This window comes from Mytilus edulis, chromosome 13, assembly GCF_963676685.1.
Source record: "Mytilus edulis chromosome 13, xbMytEdul2.2, whole genome shotgun sequence".
In the NCBI taxonomy this organism is placed as follows: domain Eukaryota; kingdom Metazoa; phylum Mollusca; class Bivalvia; order Mytilida; family Mytilidae; genus Mytilus; species Mytilus edulis.
The window spans coordinates 72,650,508-72,669,601 of NC_092356.1; the positions used below are offsets into that span (position 1 = coordinate 72,650,508).

Below are 19,094 nucleotides of genomic sequence, written 5' to 3' on the forward strand. Positions count from 1 at the left end.
GACATAATGCAAACTTATAGCGAGTCCTAAAAATAGGATTTCAAAAAAATATTCTTATCGACACACACTTAAAATCCGTTTGATGTGTATTGATTTATACTTGCATTAAATCTAATTGGCTCTTAATCAACTCTCTGAGACTGCTAGTAGACCAAGTTCGGTATTTTGTGTCTTTTTTCATATTAGTTCTTTAGCTGGCTAAATTATTTGTGTGTCTGTCCCAATAGTTATCAAAGGTTCCAGGATTATAATTTAGCACGCCAGACGCGCGTTTCGTCTACACAAAACTCATCAATGACGCTCATATCAAAATATTTATAAAGCCAAACAAGTACAAAGTAGAAAAGCCTTTAGGATCCAAAAAAAGTTGTGTCAAATACGGCTAAGGTAATCTATGCCTGGGATAAGACAATTCTTAGTTTATTCGAAAAATTCAAAGTTTCGTAACAGGAAATTTATAAAAATGACCACATTATTGATATTCATGTCAACACCAAAGTTTTGACAACTGGGCTGTTGATACCCTCGGGGACGAAACGTCCACCAGCAGTATTATCGATCCAAGTCAAGAACCCTTAATGCAGTTGTGGTCGATTGTTTTTGTTTGTCCTGTTTGTTTATCATTAATTTTTGTTTATTTATCCGGCCTTCATTTTTTTTGGGAGTTGTTTCACATTAGTCATTTCCGGTTCAACTTAAAGCGTATTGTCAAGTATGAGTTTTGTTCATTACTGAAGGTCATTTGTTTGAAAAATGTAAACGGTTAAGATAATGATATTATGAACGGATAAAACATATTTATTTTATTTATAATATGAACAGATATAACATACAGTACTTATATTACTATTATGAACGGATATAACGTACTTATTTTACTACAAATATGAAAAGAGAAGAAATACTAATTTAACTAATATGAACGGATAAAACAAACCATTCCAACAAATGATTGAAACAAATAAAACAGCAATGGAAATAAAATAGGAGAACTAATAGAACACACGTATCGAACTAAAAATAGGAAAATATGCTAAAACTGTTTTAATATATAAGAAGATGTGGTATGATTACCAATGAGATCCCTTTCCATACAGGTAACAATATGTAAAAGTAAACCATTATAGTTTATTTAAATTTTTCACGCATAAGAAACATTTGTTTTTATAAAAATAGGATAAAAATATATTAATTGGTCAATTAGTTCATTTTTATTTACAACAATTGATATTACTTACCATGTTTCTGAACATGATAGATCCCGGTCGTAATGATTAAGAGAAGCCACCATCACGATAATTGCCCGTCACTAATAAAATAAATGTTTACAACGGAAATGGAAACTCTGGCAATGCAACTTATATAACGATAGTCTTATGATCGCCGTCTCAACTTATCACCTTCAGGTGTCACGCGTATTTGTAACGATGAGGTCACATGACTAAGAAATAGCTCATCTGCAAATTTCACATTAGTTACGTTGAAATATTAAAAAAAAAAACACAGTAATTTATCAACTCCAATACATTGTCAATATGAAATTGAAATTCATGATTTGACATTTATATAAGCAATTTAATTAACTCACACAGTGTAAAAAGTTCGATAATCAAATATAGTACAAAAATCGTAATACGTATTATAAAGATAAATTGCTCCTACAATAAAATTATGTTTGATTCTGAGCAAAAATTGATTTATACTTATAGATAAAAATGTCATGATTATGCAGTTGTCGCGCTGATTAGAGTTGATAACTGTTTGTCATGTTCTTGATTGTTTCTTTTGTAAACGCTTATATGTAAATATGCCATATCGTTTTTTGTTGACGTTTGGTATTTATTGCAGCAGGTTTGACGATAATGTAGCGGAAACTAGGGACTAAAATCTCAAATGATATCATATTCTTAACTATAAAATAACTGATTAAATAAACACCCAAGTGACATGTCTAGCGTCTCAATGACATAGTTTAAATCTTTCCTTCGAGTATTAAGTTCAGTTATCTGAATATGTTTTTTTATTAAAAAAAAGGAGATGAAAAACAGATTTCCTGCATTTAATAGGCCTTTAGCATAATATACAAAACCGATGAAAGTCGAAAGCATTACGACTGGTGTACGAAAAATGGTACAACGATTACGATTGTCGAGTACAAAGAATCCTACAATCTACGAAAGCATGCCTACATTACGTGAAGTCGTGCCTGACGATATGCACCTTCAAAACTTCAAGTAACATAGCACATGCCTTTAACAATTGATAAGTGGTAAAAGACAATAGGCCGAATAAAAATAAAAGTAAAATATTGATCTCCGAGGAAAATTTAAAACAAAAAGTTCATAATCAAATGGCAAAAGAAGCGTTACTAACTAACTTAGAAATTCAATTCAAGTACATGTGCAATGATATATCCAAGCTAATGATAATTATAACAGCAGAAGTAACCAAAATTCACTGTAGTTACAGTGACTATAATTTTGAACGCTTAGAAGAGCACTTCGTCTTCAAAAGATTCATTAGTGAGGCTCGAATAAAAAAAAGTGTATAGGAAAAATACGAAGTAGAACAGCATTGAAGACTCAGAATCCCAAAACGATATGACTTCATAACTTTAAAACAAATAGCCAATTGTTTACCAGAATACAAATTGAAGTCAGAACGAAAGCTATAATTAGTAGTTATTGCTATAATTGTTTTAGAACTGCTATATCATCTGTTAAGACATTTCTGTAGAGTCTTGAATAGCAGGTTAGTCGTTTCGTCTTTTACCGGGTCATTCTGACTGAGTCAGAATTCGCTTGTGGGAGGTGCATGTTAACTAGAAAACGCTTGTTGTGTCGTTGCATCCAGTCTCTTTTTGTTTGGTGGTTATATGAATCCCTTGATTTTTTGTTATCTTGATTTAAGATTTTAAATAAAGGCAACAGTACTAGTAGTATACCGATGTTCAAAACTCATAAATCGATAGAAAAAAAACCAAATCCGGGTCACAAACCAAAACCGAGGGAAACGCATTTAATATAAAAGGAGAATGACGACACAACATTGACATATTGTAAACTCATGTCGCCTGTTTTTAAAACGTTCACGGTCGCATGTGCTAGTGCGGATATGTATGTACATAATTAAAAGTAGCTGAAACATTAAAGCATAAAGTTCAATTAGGAAAACTCGTAAAATCCTTTGTTATTTCTTTTTCGGTAATGAAAATTAAGCAAACAAATTAAAGGCAACCCTAAATAACTCAATTGTGGCAATAAATGGTGACATAAGAAACTGTTAATTAATTAATTATAAGTATTCAATTAACAAAAGATATTAATTGGATATTGATAAAAGAATGATTCCGACAATCAGTAAAACTGACATATTGATATACTGCAGATGATGATAACATAGCAAAGATTTCTTAAGTCAGAAAGTGATATAACCTCGACATATAATAATAATTAAATGTAAGAAAAAAGGTTGGAAGGAAAGTACTTCAAAATATATATAACTACAATTGATAAAAGCATCAATCATGTAGCAATATCAATAAAAAAGGAAAAGATTATTTTTTTAAACATAGCTTCTCAATTTTATATTCTTTTTACTGCAAATAAAATGTGTTTCTTGAGAAAAAAAACTTCACTTATGACTAATTCTGTAATAGTGTTTGTCAGAGGCTGCAGTACCATTGAACATTGTTTTACCTTTTATGTCTGTCAGTTTAACTTAGCCATTGCTGTCAATATATATGATATAGTGAAATAGTATGCGGATTTCATGCAAGTTAGCTGTTAAGCTAGCTTTAAAACTAGATGTAATCCACCATTTTTTACATATGGAAATGTCTGTACCAAGTTGTTTCTCATTCGTTTGATGTATTTGAGATCTTGATTTTTACATTTTTAAAGAACTTTCACATATAAATTGGAGTACGTTTTTTTTTTGTTATTTTACTTTTTTATATATAATTATGGAAATATTTACGAAAAGTGACGAAAATTCATTGTTGGGATCAGTTCTTATCTCCAAGAGACTAGAAATAATCTCTGTAATACTATCTAGATCAGTTATCAAAAATATGTAGCACAGTGCCTGTCAGAAGGTGTTCTACATTGGAACACCGTTTGTTGATTTTAAGTATTGGCCAGATATACCAATAGGGTAAAGATCATATGTGCTGATTCCATAGGCTATAACTATCCCTCTTGAACTTGATATAGATTTATATTTTCACCGAATACAAATAAGAACCAGTAATAAAACATTCTAAAGAAATCCACTATATGTTTACATAGCATTATGTACTTACTCCAGCGACGTTGAAAAATGATTAAATGTGCATCAGACAAAAATCAATACATGAATTCAAAACATTATATCAATCAATCATGCAAACATTTTAAAAGGTAAAATTATCCGATATCTGTAGCAAATACATTGTATATAGGAAACCGCAATACGCCCAATTGTATAGTTTTCTCAAATGAAAATGATACCAGATATGTTGATGAATTATTATTTCAAATGCATATTGAAAGCAGGTACATTGAAAAATAACAAAACCCGAACCTTACCGTTGGTCGAACTTGTAAAAATCGGTAATTCCACGCTTTTGAATGCAATTCGAAATTTCGATTCGATTAAGTTGTCAAATGAAACCAATGACATGACATGTCATTTTTCTGATTTCAAATTCACAAGATGTTTAAGATATGAATCTACAGCGATTCCTGTTCCTGTATATAAAAACTGTGTTCAAAGTTAAAACCATAAACAATTAAGCAAATTAGTTGAAATGTTTTAGATTAAAGCAAACATGTACTATTATAAAGGTTTAAACATATAATATATAATCTTGGAAAACAAAATGAGTAAACAAAAGAAATAGTTAAATTATATACGAAATTGAACTTCATAAATGAATTTGAATTTAATTAGAGGCATCGCCATAATCTGCAAGGATACTTAATTGAAGTTGTAGATTAGGTGAATTGTGAACAGCAAATAAAATCTCAAAAATACTCAACTCCGAAGAAAATTCAAAATGCAAAGTCCTTGATCAAATGTAAAAATCAAATGATTGAGCCTGCTTTTATAGCGCTAAACATCTCACTTATAAGACAGTCGCATAAAAGAATATAATATATTGACAACGATGCCAAGGTACAATATAGTTAATTAACGTGTTAAAAAAAAAGATGATATGCATTATTTTTGGGATGGTTCTCTCAGACATATCTTCAACACTAAAGGGGGAAATATAAACAAATTAAAACAGAGTAAAACACAACATGCATTTTTATCTTCATAAAACATTAGTGTCAAAGAACCTAGTACAGTGGGAATCGACCATTTATATTCTACAAAGAGATAAACAACATTGATGTCGAAATAATTGTAATTTACCCAACAGCTTGCTCAAATTAAAATACTGTTTTGTCGCAAATAAAGTATGAATTGAAAAGGCAACAGTCATTTATTAACCAATAACGGCCAGTTTAAACGGTTTTAATGTGTTACTAAGGAACCATATAAAGTAGCAAATAGACATTAACTAATAACTATTGCCAATTTGTAACCATACACATGCCTTCAGTCAATAACTTATATAATTTACCATGTTTGTATTGTTTTATGACAATTATCAATGGAATACTCGTGACGACGAACCACAAAAAGAATTTCAGGAAACAGATGACGTGTGTATATATAATTAACATTTAAAACAGATATAAAAGCAAACATTTATGTCTGATATGCTTTGGAAATGATGGGTAAAACATAAAACTATATAAATAGAAAACATTGACCTAGACTAGTAACAAACAAACTGACAAACAAGTGGTCAGTTAAGCGACCTATAAAAACAGGTTCAATCCATCATTTTTTGGAAACAAGATTGATGTCAAATGAATGATAATGTTGTCAAAACCCCGAGCCCAAAGTTCACTCGCAGTTCTAACGATGGAGTTGGTGTTACTAAATCTCAACTTTTCTGTGTCGTATTGTTTATTAAATGTTCATTTTTCGTCTTATGGCTTTCGTTTGTTCTATTTTTTTCCATTTTTGTATCTGCTATCGTTCGAAATTGCTGATTGAGGCGAGAAAGCACTGACACATTGAAATGAAAGCTGTTTGTTTCGAGCACCTGCTGTGTACGATAAGATAATTATTTCTAGACAAACGAGTTAATAGAAGAAAAAATCTATTTACACCGAATGATTATTTGTTACTATTGCTTCTTTACCTTTTCATTTCTTCGACTTACTTTAGATATTGCCGTTTCTGGCTACATTTGTTGTGATAAATAGCTCTGACTTAAATCGGACAGAAGGAACCTAATCAACGAGTAGACTGATTGATGAAAAGTCTGTGAAAATAAACGACATTTTAGCAAATAAAATGAGATGAACCTTATGCTGTCTACATAATCATGATAACATTTACTTTGAACACATAGTTTACGTTTAGGTATAACCAATAGAAATAGAGATTAGAAGAGTTATTCCATGACTGAATTTATGAGAGGTGTATCTTTATATTTATAAAAGCGTAGTACATGAGCTATTCCTTACTACAAAGATAAGGAGATGTGATATGATTTCCAAGGTCTGTCAGAGACATTCGTTGATGCAATGTTAGCGCTGGAGACAATAATAAGTTTCCCCCCGTTGTAGTATCAGTGTGGTCAAAATACAAACCGAAGTTATTCCTGAATGCATTAATATTTTTCTATCGAGAGTGTTACCGTTATCTTCAACCTAAGCTAACATTTGAAAATACATGTTCAACACTAGTTTGTTCAGTTTAGAAGAAATGTGTCAATATTCAAATGCCCAGATACCAAACAGTTTTCCAGAATGGAATATCAACCAAAATCTTGTTTGTTTACGAGATAATAAAGTACGGATGTACTGTTGTGATATCTTATTTACTTACACAATCTATTTACAAGAATTGTTGACATTTGCTTTCTATCTCACAAAATAAAAATCACATGCAAATCTGGAACTATATCAATGTCAATAGTTATAAATTTAATAATGGTTCCTTCAAAGTAAAGCCTAATGCATTTCAATTAGGTATGCGCAGAATATTCTTATATCTGAAACCCATGTATTAATTCAATCTGATTTAAAGATTTGAAAGGATTATGTTGCAGACCTAGTTTACTAAAAAGAACTCAGCATTTACGTATCATATATTCTTTATGTGTGTTTTTGTCGTTTAAAAATGTATGTATGCTTCTATCAAACAAGCTACACCGCAAAATAACTTTAAAATATATTGGAAGATGTGGAATGAGTGCCAATGAGACAACTCTCCATCAAAGTCACAATTTATAAAAGTAAACCATTATAGGTCAAATTACGGTCTTCAATACCAAACCGCAAGCTTGATAGGACCCAAAACAAGTATGAACCACATTAACAAACGACAAATCAGATTCCTACCTAACATAGGAAAGGTGAAAACAATTGCAGCAGCTTTAAACGTTTTAATAGATATCAACCATCACCTTTATCGGAAACAATAGTGCAACACCATAGCACAGAAAGACACTATATAAAATTTCAATTGAAATGGCTTAACTCAACTCTAGTTTGTTTAGTAAAAAAGAAATGTGTCATTGTTTAAACATGTTAAATGCCCAGATACTAAACAGTTTTCCAGAACGAAATCTCAACCAAAATCTTGTTTGTTTACGAGATAATAAAGTACGGATGTACTGATATGATATCTTATTTACTTACACAATTTATTTCCAAGAATTGTTGACATTTGCTTTCTATCTCACAAAATAAAAATCATGTGCAAATCTGGAACTATATAAATGTCAATATTTTTAGATTTAATAATGGTTCCTTCAAACTAAAGCCTAATGCATTTCAATCAGGTATAGGTAGAATATACTAATATCTGAAACCCATTTATTAATTCAATCTGATTTAAAGATTTGAAATGATTATGTTGCAAACCTAGTTTACTAAAATGAACTCAGCATTAACGTATCATATAAAATTGAAAATGGAAATGGGGAATGTGTCTAAGAGACAACATATCGACCATAGAACAGACAACAGCAGATCGTCACCAATAGGTCTTCAATACAGCGAGACACTCATGCACCCGGAGGCGTCCTTTATCTGATCCCTTAACAAATATCTATATCTATATATATCATTTATGTGTGCTTTTGTAGTATACAGATATATGTCTGCTTCTATCACACAAGCTACACCGCAAAATATCCTACCACGGAAAATTACATTTTACTCACAAAACAACCTGTCACAGAAAAGTACATTTTACTCACAAAACAACCTACCACGGAAAAGTACATTTTACTCGCACCATTTATGTAATACACTACCGCTTAAATATTTAGAAGATGTTCAATACTAATAAATGTTAATAAACAACAATAGTTTAAAAATATCAGCACGTTGAGTCCACTGATCAAACGTTTAGTAATTTTATACATTTTTTATATTTCCAAGAGACCCTGATTTACACTTTAATCGAAACTTCTAGTTGACCTTAATAGATATAGGAAGATGTGGTGTGAGTCCCAATGAGATAATTCTCCATCCAAATAACAATTTATAAAAGTAAACCATTATAGGTCAATGTACGGCCTTCAACATGAAGCCTTGACTCGCACCGAAAAATAAGCTATAAAGGGCCCCAAAATCACTAGTTTAAACCCATTCAAACAGAAAAACTAACGGTCTAATCTATATAAAAAACGAGAAACGAGAAACACGTATAAATAACATAAACAAACGACAACTACTGTACATCAGATTCCTGACTTAGGACAGGTGCATACATTGTTTACTTACTAAAATATTCCACTTAACACCTTTCATTAAGAATTGCTTCACATAAGATATTGCTAAGGGATACTACTCGTATTGAAATATTAAATTGGCAGGCAATATCTTTAAGATATTTTATAATGTCAAAATAAAAATCCATCAACTATTAAACCATAATGACATGAACGGTGGGAGGGTGGATGAGAGATAAAAATATTACAAATATAACTATCAGATGAGAGAAAAACAAAACACTTCACCAGATTGTGATTATGTTATACTCCTGACTAAGCGGTACAAACAGTATCCTTTATTTTCAACCTTTAACATGTTTAATATATGCTTAGTAAGTCAATCAAGGTTAACAGATTCTTCTTCTAGTGCATATAAAGTGCCGGTTTTTTTTTTGAATCCATGCAATTTTAAACTTATAAAAATCATTGCTCAATTCTTTGTAAAAATACTTTTCAAAATATAAAACAACATACCTTTTATCGTTATAAAATATCAGCAGGCCATTAGTACGTAATTTAAATAAATGACTGGTAGTTAGTCGCACCTGTTCCAACCGATGCATCTATTACAGTAATTGGACATCATTAGAAAACGCACCTGGCTATAAGTCGCAAAACCATGAAATATCCATTTATAAACAAGCTAGAACAATCTGACCAACAGACAATAATCATCTTTTACGGCTTCTGTTGTTAAATGACAAAAAAAGACAACTAATTAAGGATAGAATATGTCAACAACTCATCATTAGTAGAACTAATTTGTGCAGGATTGTTTGAAGAAGCCAATGACTTCCGAGAAAAGAACAAACTCAAAAACAGGAAAATTTATACCTTTCAGCTGCAAATACTAGAAATATAAATCTGATGGCAAATGTGACATATTGATTAAGGAACCGTATCTTGTGTGCATTTTCTAAATCACATGACAAGAATGAAATCATCTAACCAGAAGACGGTACGTAATATATATGGAAGTACGAAATAAAAAAAATCGTCTTCTCATGATTTCTCTTAAATAGTTGAAATAAGGAGATGTGAAATGATTTCAATATAAAACAAGAAGAGCCCAAAGGTTGAAATTAATATAACTAGAAGACAATTTACGGAGTTATATAAAGATACAATATTTACAAGGTTCTTGGTAAATAAAGGCAAGATTAGTACATGTATAAAGTAAAATCACAAAAATACTGAACTCTGAGGAAATTTCGGAAAAGTTCCTCATCATATGACCAAATCAAAAGCTCAAAATCATCAAACGAATGGATAAAAACTGTCATATTCTTGACTTGGTAAAGACAATTTCTTATGTAAAAATGTTTCACTTAGTATACCCGTGTTCAAAAGTCATAAATCGATTGAGAGAAACTAAATCTGGGTTACAACGTAAACCGAGGGAAAGTAAAATCACAAAAATACTGAAGTCCGAGGAAAATTCAAATCGTGAAGTCCCTAATGAAATGGCAAAATCAAATGATAAAACAGATCAAACGAATGGACAACATATTCTTGACTTGGTACAGGCATTTTCAAATGTAGAAAATGATTGATGGATCCTAGTTTTATAGCGTTAAACCTCTCAATTCTTTGACAGTCGCATCAAATTCCGTTATATTTACAACGATGCGAAACACATCAACTATAAGAAAAAAACAAAGGAACAACAGGAAATTAATATGCAACAAAAATAAACGCAAACATACATAGAAACGAACTATTTGATAACAACTGCTATATTCCTTCTTTTGAACTGAACATTTGAAAAAAAACATGGTAGGTTGGACCTGTTTTAATGGCTAGCCAAACCTACTGCTTTATGACAATGTTTAAAAAATATCGCTAAATGACAACACAAAGTTACCGAAACACAGCACAACCACAAGCAAGAACATTCATCACAGAGAAACGCTCTGTTGACACAGCATGCAAACCGCAGAACAACAACGAATATATTCCACCAAAGACAAACACCACAGTATATTAAATACTAGTGTATTAAAATATATGTAAAAGTTTCCCTCTTCTGGTCAGTTTTTATCAGTTAAAAAAGGTTGGCCTGCCCAGTTTGGAAAATGGGGTTTCAATTAAGATTGCAGCAAGGTTTTTCAATCTAGAAAAAACAACAGTCTCTTGCAAAATATCTGAACGTTAGTGATGCCAATAAACACTTAAACTTATCAAAGATTCAAAAATTGAGACAATAGCAAAAGTATAGGTAGTAACCAATACCTTCACTAAAATTAATTTGGGTCGTTTAATTTTATAAAACTTTGACAAAGTATTTACTTTGACCATTTGACAAAAACATAAAAATTTAAAAAAAAAATTATCCAACCAATTTATCAGAAGAATTACAATGGTTATATAGAAGTTATACAAACACTAATTATGATCATTGAGAAGCTTAATATTCCCTTTTAAAAAGAACACAACGTAATTATCACCCTGTAGTATTAGGTACCATCTTAATTGGTTTTGACTAAGGTCATGGCAAATAATCCACTTGATTAGAATATTTTATTCTTTAAGTTATAAAAACATGTAACCCCATCTTGTTCTGTTCTTGTTCTCATATATTTGGTATACCAGTAGTGCGCATAACGTATAATGTTAACAACAACAAAAATCGTTTAACACAGTTTTCACTGTCTTGTGCTCTTCTTTGGCTTACGTGCAAGAACTTTATCTTATCAACTAATATTGAACACAAAGGGTTGATAATTACAGATATCATACTTTTTATTTCTTTAGTTTGTGAAGCAATCATTTTCTCTTCTGTTAAAATTGGAAAATTATACTAGAGATTAATCCATGTCAGTTAATAAAGCGCCAAGAAGAACGTGCATAGTTACTCAATATAGTTCATCATATCTCTGAAATAATTTAAGACGCTGTTGATTGTAATGGTTTTCAAATGTCAAATTATTTTCACTGAACGTTCCGTGTTATGAACATTTTATCATTCAAATAGAATTATCTTTAATATCTCAAGACAGTTATTCTAATTAGTTATAACAAACTGTATCTGAAATTACAATCAGTGACAATTTCTTTTTGTTTGTGAAACCAAAGGTTTTGTAAAGGAAAAAAACCCACAGTAGCTGAAAATCTTTAGAAAAAATGAAAACTGACTTGACAGATTTACAGATATTTGATGTATCGATCTAAGATCTGTGTTATATACCTATATAAGGGAGGTAACTCAAATAAATCTTTATATCACGTTTAATCAATTCCTGATCACATTTCAGTGTATTCGTAAAAGACACATACATCCACGAAGCACTGTGTAATATACATAGATAAGGGTGGTAACTCTAATTTTAACGTTAAATAAACTCCTGGACCCAACTCTATTTATTCGTTTAAAGACAAATACATATTTGAAATGAATATTAAAGATAAAACTCAAACAATTAGTTTCTATAATGATACAACAAGCTTCTAAATTGTAACGCATACTAAGACCAATATCAAGTATCTAAAACAGCTGGAAATACAATTGAAACAGCAAGTTTGCTTTTTGGATCAACGATACAAAATAGTCATTTATCTAGTTTGGTGCAGAAATATATTATCAAAAGCAAACGTTTTAATCCTTGATGTTACTGCTTCATCTTCCAATAAGAACCCAAGTATTTTCAAACTATTTACATACAAATTCATGTTTACTTCTTTGTTCTATATTGTACTTTTCATCTTGATATATTTATTTAAGGATTTGTATAGGGATATATTGATTTATTACAGAGCATGCCAGTATTTATCTTTATGTATTGTTCAATAAGTGTATCATTTACATGTACAATGTGTGCATTAGGAGACAGGTTTGTAAAAGCAAATGTGTTTGTTCTTAAATCCTTGACATGTATTTCAACTGTATTCGTTTGTTACTTAATGATTAGGCTGAATAAATATCTGTTTTCAGTTATTGGATTACATTGTAATAGCATTGAAAATATGCACATTAATGAAAGATATTCGAATTGTGAGTTGGTCAATGCTTCTTCACGTCAAAAGAATTGAAAAATGAGTACTTGATTTCATTTTTCAAATGACCTTTCTATTTTGGATTGGCAATAACATAGTTTCAGTGGTACTTTACATCATACGTGTAAGTTTTAAGTTGATATATCAATCTGCGTTTAACTCGGATTAAAATCCGTAAAGAACATTTATGAAATTACCATTTAAAAAATTAAGTTACTAAAGAACCAAAACGTACAAATTATATAACTTTGAATAAAACTAGGAATGGAAATGTGGTATATGCCGAAAAGAGACATACAACCCGACCAAAGAGCAGATAACAATCGAAAGTCACCAATGTGTCTTCAATGCTGCGAGAAAATCCCGCACCCAGAGTTGGCCCTCAGCTGGCCACTAGATAAAAACGTGTACTAGTTCAGTGAAAATGGACTTCCACGTCCACGTATTTTTGTCCATCCGATGAGTTAAGCCTTTTTCAACTGATTTTTATAGTTCGTTCTTATGTTGTACTGTTATACCACTGTCCCAGGTTAGGGGAGGGTTGGGAACCCGCTAACATGTTTAACCCCGCCACATTATTTATGTATGTGCCTGTCCCAAGTCAGGAACCTGTAATTCAGTGGTTGTCGTTTGTTTGTGTTACATATTTGTGTTTCGTTCATTTTTTTTTATATAAATAAGGCCGTTAGTTTTCTCGTTTGAATTGTTTTACATTGTCTTATCGGGGCTTTTTATAGCTGACTATGCGGTATGGGCTTTGCTCATTGTTATAGGCCGTACGGTGACCTATAGTTGTTAATGTCTGTGTCATTTTGGTCTTTTGTGGACAGTTGTCTCATTGGCAATCATACCACATCTTCTTTTTTATATTCATACTAAACCCAACATCATACTAAAATTAAAGTCGAAGAATTGAAGTTCATTTCGAGTCAGAGTTTACAACTAAGATGTTGCATTGTATTCATTAAAGCGTTGATTGCCTTAATTGGACTGAAAAACGCAATAGCACTTTTACATTTACCATCTTATTATATAAGATTGGTAATCTCCGTATTTTGTATTAAATCATTTGATCAAATAAGATTGCCCTACTTTAAATGTCGTAATAAACCTCCGCAATTTGTACCAAAAAATATGTTGTAATGTTATTATATTGAAGCACTAAATGTTCCATTTTTCGAAATTCCGAAAATTGACATTGTTGTTAATAAAGTTTTTAGTACAAACATTTAATTTAAATCTCATTTTTGAATTACTTTCTCAATCTCGGTTTATTTATGTTATCACACAAAATAAGAAACCAAGATTTGGAAAGTCTTTGCCTGTAAGGAGGTAGTTTGTCTGTCAGAAAGTAGTTTTGCTGTCAGAAAGTAATTTTGCTGTCAGAAAGTAGTTTTGCTGTCAGAAAGTATTTTCCTGTCAGAAAGTAGTTTTGCTGTCAAAAAGTATTTTCCTGTCAAGTTTGTCAGAGAGTATTTGCATGTTACCAGGAGCTTTTCATGTTAGAATTGTCAGAGATTATTTTGCATGCCTCAAAGTACTTTTAGGTCGAAGAGTACTTATCCCGTAGAAGAGTGTTTTGACTGTCCGCGAGTACTTTCGCCGTAAGATGGTAGTTTGCCTGTCGGACAGTATGTTTACTTTCATAAAGTACTATACAAGAAACTGATAAAGCGTACCTGCCTGTCCAAGAGTACTTTTTCCATATGAGGATGTTAGGCTTTCAGAGAGTAATTTCCCCGTAAGAGACTATTTTGTCTTTCATAAAGTATTTTTTCCGTAAGAAGGTATTTTGCCTGTTTGAGAGTACATTTTCGTAAGAGGGTATTTTGACTGTCAGCGAGTACTTTCCAAGTAAGATGGAATTTGCCTTTCAGAGAGTACTTTCCCCATAACTAGGTATTTTCCCTGTCAGAGAGTATTTCCCCGTAAAAGGGTATTTTGACTGTCAGCGAGTACTTTCCAAGTAAGATAGAATTATGCCTTTCAGAGAGTACTTTCCCCATAACTAGGTATTTTCCCTGTCAGAGAGTATTTCCCCGTAAGTGGGTATTTTGACTGTCAGCGAGTACTTTCCAAGTAAGATTGAATTATGCCTTTCAGAGAGTACTTTCCCCATAACTAGGTATTTTCCCTGTCTGAGAGTATTTTCCCCGTAAGAGGGTATTTTGACTGTCAGCGAGTACTTTCCAAGTAAGATGGAATTATCATGCCTTTCAGAGAGTACTTTCCCCATAACTAGGTATTTTCCCTGTCAGAGAGTATTTTCCCCGTAAGAGGGTATTTTGACTGTCAGCGAGTACTTTCCAAGTAAGATGGAATTATCATGCCTTTCAGAGAGTACTTTCCCCATAACTAGGTATTTTCCCTGTCAGAGAGTATTTTCCCCGTAGGAGGGTATTTTGACTGTCAGCGAGTACTTTCCAAGTAAGATCGAATTATCATGCCTTTCAGAGAGTACTTTCCCCATAACTAGGTATTTTCCCTGTCAGAGAGTATTTTCACAGTAAGAGTAGAAGAGTAATTTCCACGGAAGCGGGTATTTTGACTCACAGAGAGTACTTTCCACGGAAGCGGGTATTTTGACTCCCAGAGAGTACTTTCCACGGAAGCGGGTATTTTGACTCCCAGAGAGTACTTTCCACGGAAGCGGGTATTTTGACTCACAGAGAGTACTTTCCGCCGTAAAAAGGTATTTTGTCTGTCAGAGAGACTTTTCTAGTTGAACGAAATACAAAATTTATTCGATCTATAGATAATCAACGCAGAAAAACATAGAAAGTCAGACAAAACTAATGTTGCATAATCAAATCGATTTCGTTCCCTTGCAGTATATTAAACAAGTTGCTTTCTTTAAAAAAAAGAAAAGCAATACATGAACCTAAGACCGCACAAACCTATCGCAATATAAATTTATACACTCACTTTGCTTCATAATCTGGAATTCTGGATGCATTTATTTTATCTATCGTATTTTTATATTTTGTTTCCTACATGAATGCCTTTATATTCTCATCTCGTATTTGAAGCTGTCTTTACTCATGGTAGATGTTGTATGCGGTTAAACCTGTGTCATGCAATTGATTGTGACATCTTATGAAGAGATTTATTTTGGTCTCATGAAACATATCAAATTTTAAGGATTTCCTGATTTTACTTAAATCAATTCAAACATTCTACAGGGAAACTTAGTTTTGCCGAAAATTTTCTTAATTCAGAAGTTTATGAGTACCTGTACACACTTTCAAAATAACCAATTCATATAAAAAGGTATGTAGATATAAAAAGATACCAGAATTAAAATGATGTACGCCAGACACGAGTTAAGTTTACAAAAAAAGCATCAATGACGCTCGAATGAAAAAAGTTAAAAGGCTAAACACATTACAAAGTTAAGGAATCAATTCCTTGGATAGACAATCCTTAGCTTTTAAAAAGTTCAAAGTTTATAATAGGACAGTGACTTAAAAAAGAAACAAAAGAGAAACAACTCGAGGTCAAAATACCGTTAGTAATGATGACCGTGCTTGAAAGTCATATGTCAAGCTCTGTCTGCCGTGTCATGAATTAAGATAACAAAAACGATAATAGGCTTTCACGAGTGAATTTAATAGTATTGCATGCAAGTAGTATTTTAGCGCACGAAATCGTAAATAGAAAACATCTCACTGATACTCAGGAAAAGAATGCGCATTTGCGTTATCACATACATGTATCTTAACCTAATAGTTGAATTCGATTGTCAAACGGCCTACATTGAATGTTTTGACTCCGGATTCATTGACATTTTATCCGGAATTGTTGGGGACAGTATGCTTTTCAAATGTGAATGAATTAAGACGTGTAGAATACTTGGTCAACACAATGAATACAATTTTTAAAACCGTACCATAGTACAAATTTGTAGATGCTATAAGGTTAAACTATTAAAACAAATAAACAAAAAATGAATTAAAATTTTATAATAAACTAACGTTCCTGTTAGTATTTTTTTCAAATTCTTTTGAATATATGTGTATATATATGTGTATATATGTCTCTGCTATCAATAAACACGAATTTACGGATGAGCATTTTATTTATCGAATGAATCTATTTTTTTAATTTTAACATTCCACTATGTGAATATATTACTATACAAAATAAGCAAAGACTTCCAAATCCATACTAAAACAGTATAAAATAAAATTAATCAACATTATGGTTGTAATTAAATTTTGTTGTGATTATGGTAAATTATTTTTATGGTTGTTGTGAGCTGCAAGGATTTAAAATCATGCTTTATGAATTGAAAACACACACGTATTTTTATTCACGACCGATTAAAATTTAAATATTTAATAAATTTATCTTACTTTCCGTTTTTAGAATATATTACAATACAAACAAAAAATAATTACGCATAAAACCTAAATACTAAAATGGTATGAAATAATATAATGATTGTTATTTATAACCATTATTATTTTAGGATGCAAGAATCTATTTAGATTTAATTTTTATGTTTCCTTTACAAATGAATATTTAAAAATACCATTTTCATTCATTGTTAGTTTCTTCAGAAACATAAATACAGTATATATTTTGTATATATTTCTTTGAAACCGATTGAATTAAATACTTTTGATAAGAATATTATCTTTCTGTTTTCCGATCTAATATTAATATTTTAACCAGAATGTTCTCTGCCGTAAGTCTATGATGAAATACACAGTATTCCGTGGTTAAATCTTCAAACATAATTAGTTTACATGTTATCGAGACAACAGAAAATACCACGTTATAATTGACCCAGATACACACAATGTACAGTGGTCGTTTTAAAACAAATATAATTGCTTCGTCAAGGGCCATCAAGGGACCATATCAAACAACCTGTTAAGACCTGTATAAGTGACCGAAAACTTTCGAGACGTTCCGAGAATTTTATTTTGACTTCCGGCCGAGAGATATCGAGTGGCCCATAGACACATCCAAAACTCGCCAATATATAAGCATGAACCACTCAGGGGGTTCATGCAACAAAATAAAAGTTAAGAATCGCCCTAATGATAAGATGTTATATGATTACCAATGTTACAACTATCCACCAGGGACCCAATGACACGAATAAAGATAACGTTATAACAATAGAGATACATTTGTAACTGAAATATTAAAGATCAAAAGTGCAGTAATGAATTGAAAAATTAAACAAATAAAAAAAGTTTAATAATCGACATAAATGTGACCCCACTAGAGTCCAAAAGACACGTGTGCTGATAAAATTATTTAAGTAACTGTTATAATATAGATAACAGAAATATTATAGACCAAAAGTGCAGTAATAAATTAAAAAATGAAACAAACGAAGAAGAAAAATGTTAATAATCGACATAACTTGTGGTTTACAAATCATGAGACAACTATCCAAGCGCACTAGAGTCCAAAAACCGTGGGAGTTTATAAAGTTATGTAAGAACATTATGAAAGGTTAAGATAAAGAGTGCAGCTATGCATTTAGAAAATACTACATTTATAAGTTGATGCTGTTGTGATACGATATCATCCCTGTTTCACGTGGTACTGTAAAAGAGCTTACCTTTTAATTTGTACTGCTCTAAACAGAAGTAGGTGTTTGATTAAACATAAGTTCCTCTTAATTCCAATTCTATTCCATTACAAGTAAGAGTAAAAAAATATTGAATGCATGCACGATGTTATTTTCATGCCATTGCAGAAATAATAGTAAGAGAATAGTCAACAACAAACATATACGTGTTCCTTCGATTTTCTCTTGTCTTTTCCAACACAATTAGTAAACTTGAGCTTTTTAATGGTAAAACAAAGATCAATTTACAAGCAATAGTATCCTATTTCCAAAGCGATGAAATTGACACCATATAATTGTTAGGCAAATAACATTTTAAGTAAAGTTATTTTGATCTAAGATTGTTGCATGCAATCCTATACACCAATAACCAACAAAATATATCCCTGCCATTTATAACCTAACAAAGATCTATTTTAGGAGGTTTATTCACATCTTTGGTGATTGAGCGTAATATTATGCAAATTAGAATGAAATTGAGCATGCGATTAATCAATGAAAAAACGTCAGGGATCCGACACTAAGATTTTCATTAATCTGGGGACATGTTCAGGACTTCAGAGTGTTATATTACAAAATAATTAGTCCTCATTTATCATTTATCTTGTGTTAAAAGAATTAAGCTGAAACTTCATATCAGAGAGGCGGACCGTATAACGAGGCTTACTAACAGTCACGTCA

At 31.4% G+C, this 19,094-nt stretch overlaps 1 protein-coding gene across 4 annotated transcripts in view; it reads right to left on the minus strand.

Moving 5' to 3' along the window:
* Positions 1 to 19,094, minus strand: part of LOC139501825 (G-protein coupled receptor dmsr-1-like) — a 139,283-nt gene that overhangs the window by 65,263 nt on the left and 54,926 nt on the right. Inside the window, exon 1 of one of the 4 annotated variants that reach the window (XM_071291048.1) lies at positions 18,405 to 18,557. The exons of 2 other annotated variants lie outside the window; for them this stretch is intronic. Coding sequence is in view for 1 of the 2 variants with exons in the window: in XM_071291045.1 (XP_071147146.1) it covers positions 1,239 to 1,291 (53 nt within the window). In the remaining variant the exon portion in view is untranslated. Of the gene's footprint in view, positions 1 to 1,238; positions 1,513 to 18,404; positions 18,558 to 19,094 lie in introns of those variants that run through there. One more of the 4 variants, XM_071291045.1, reaches the window with a different exon arrangement.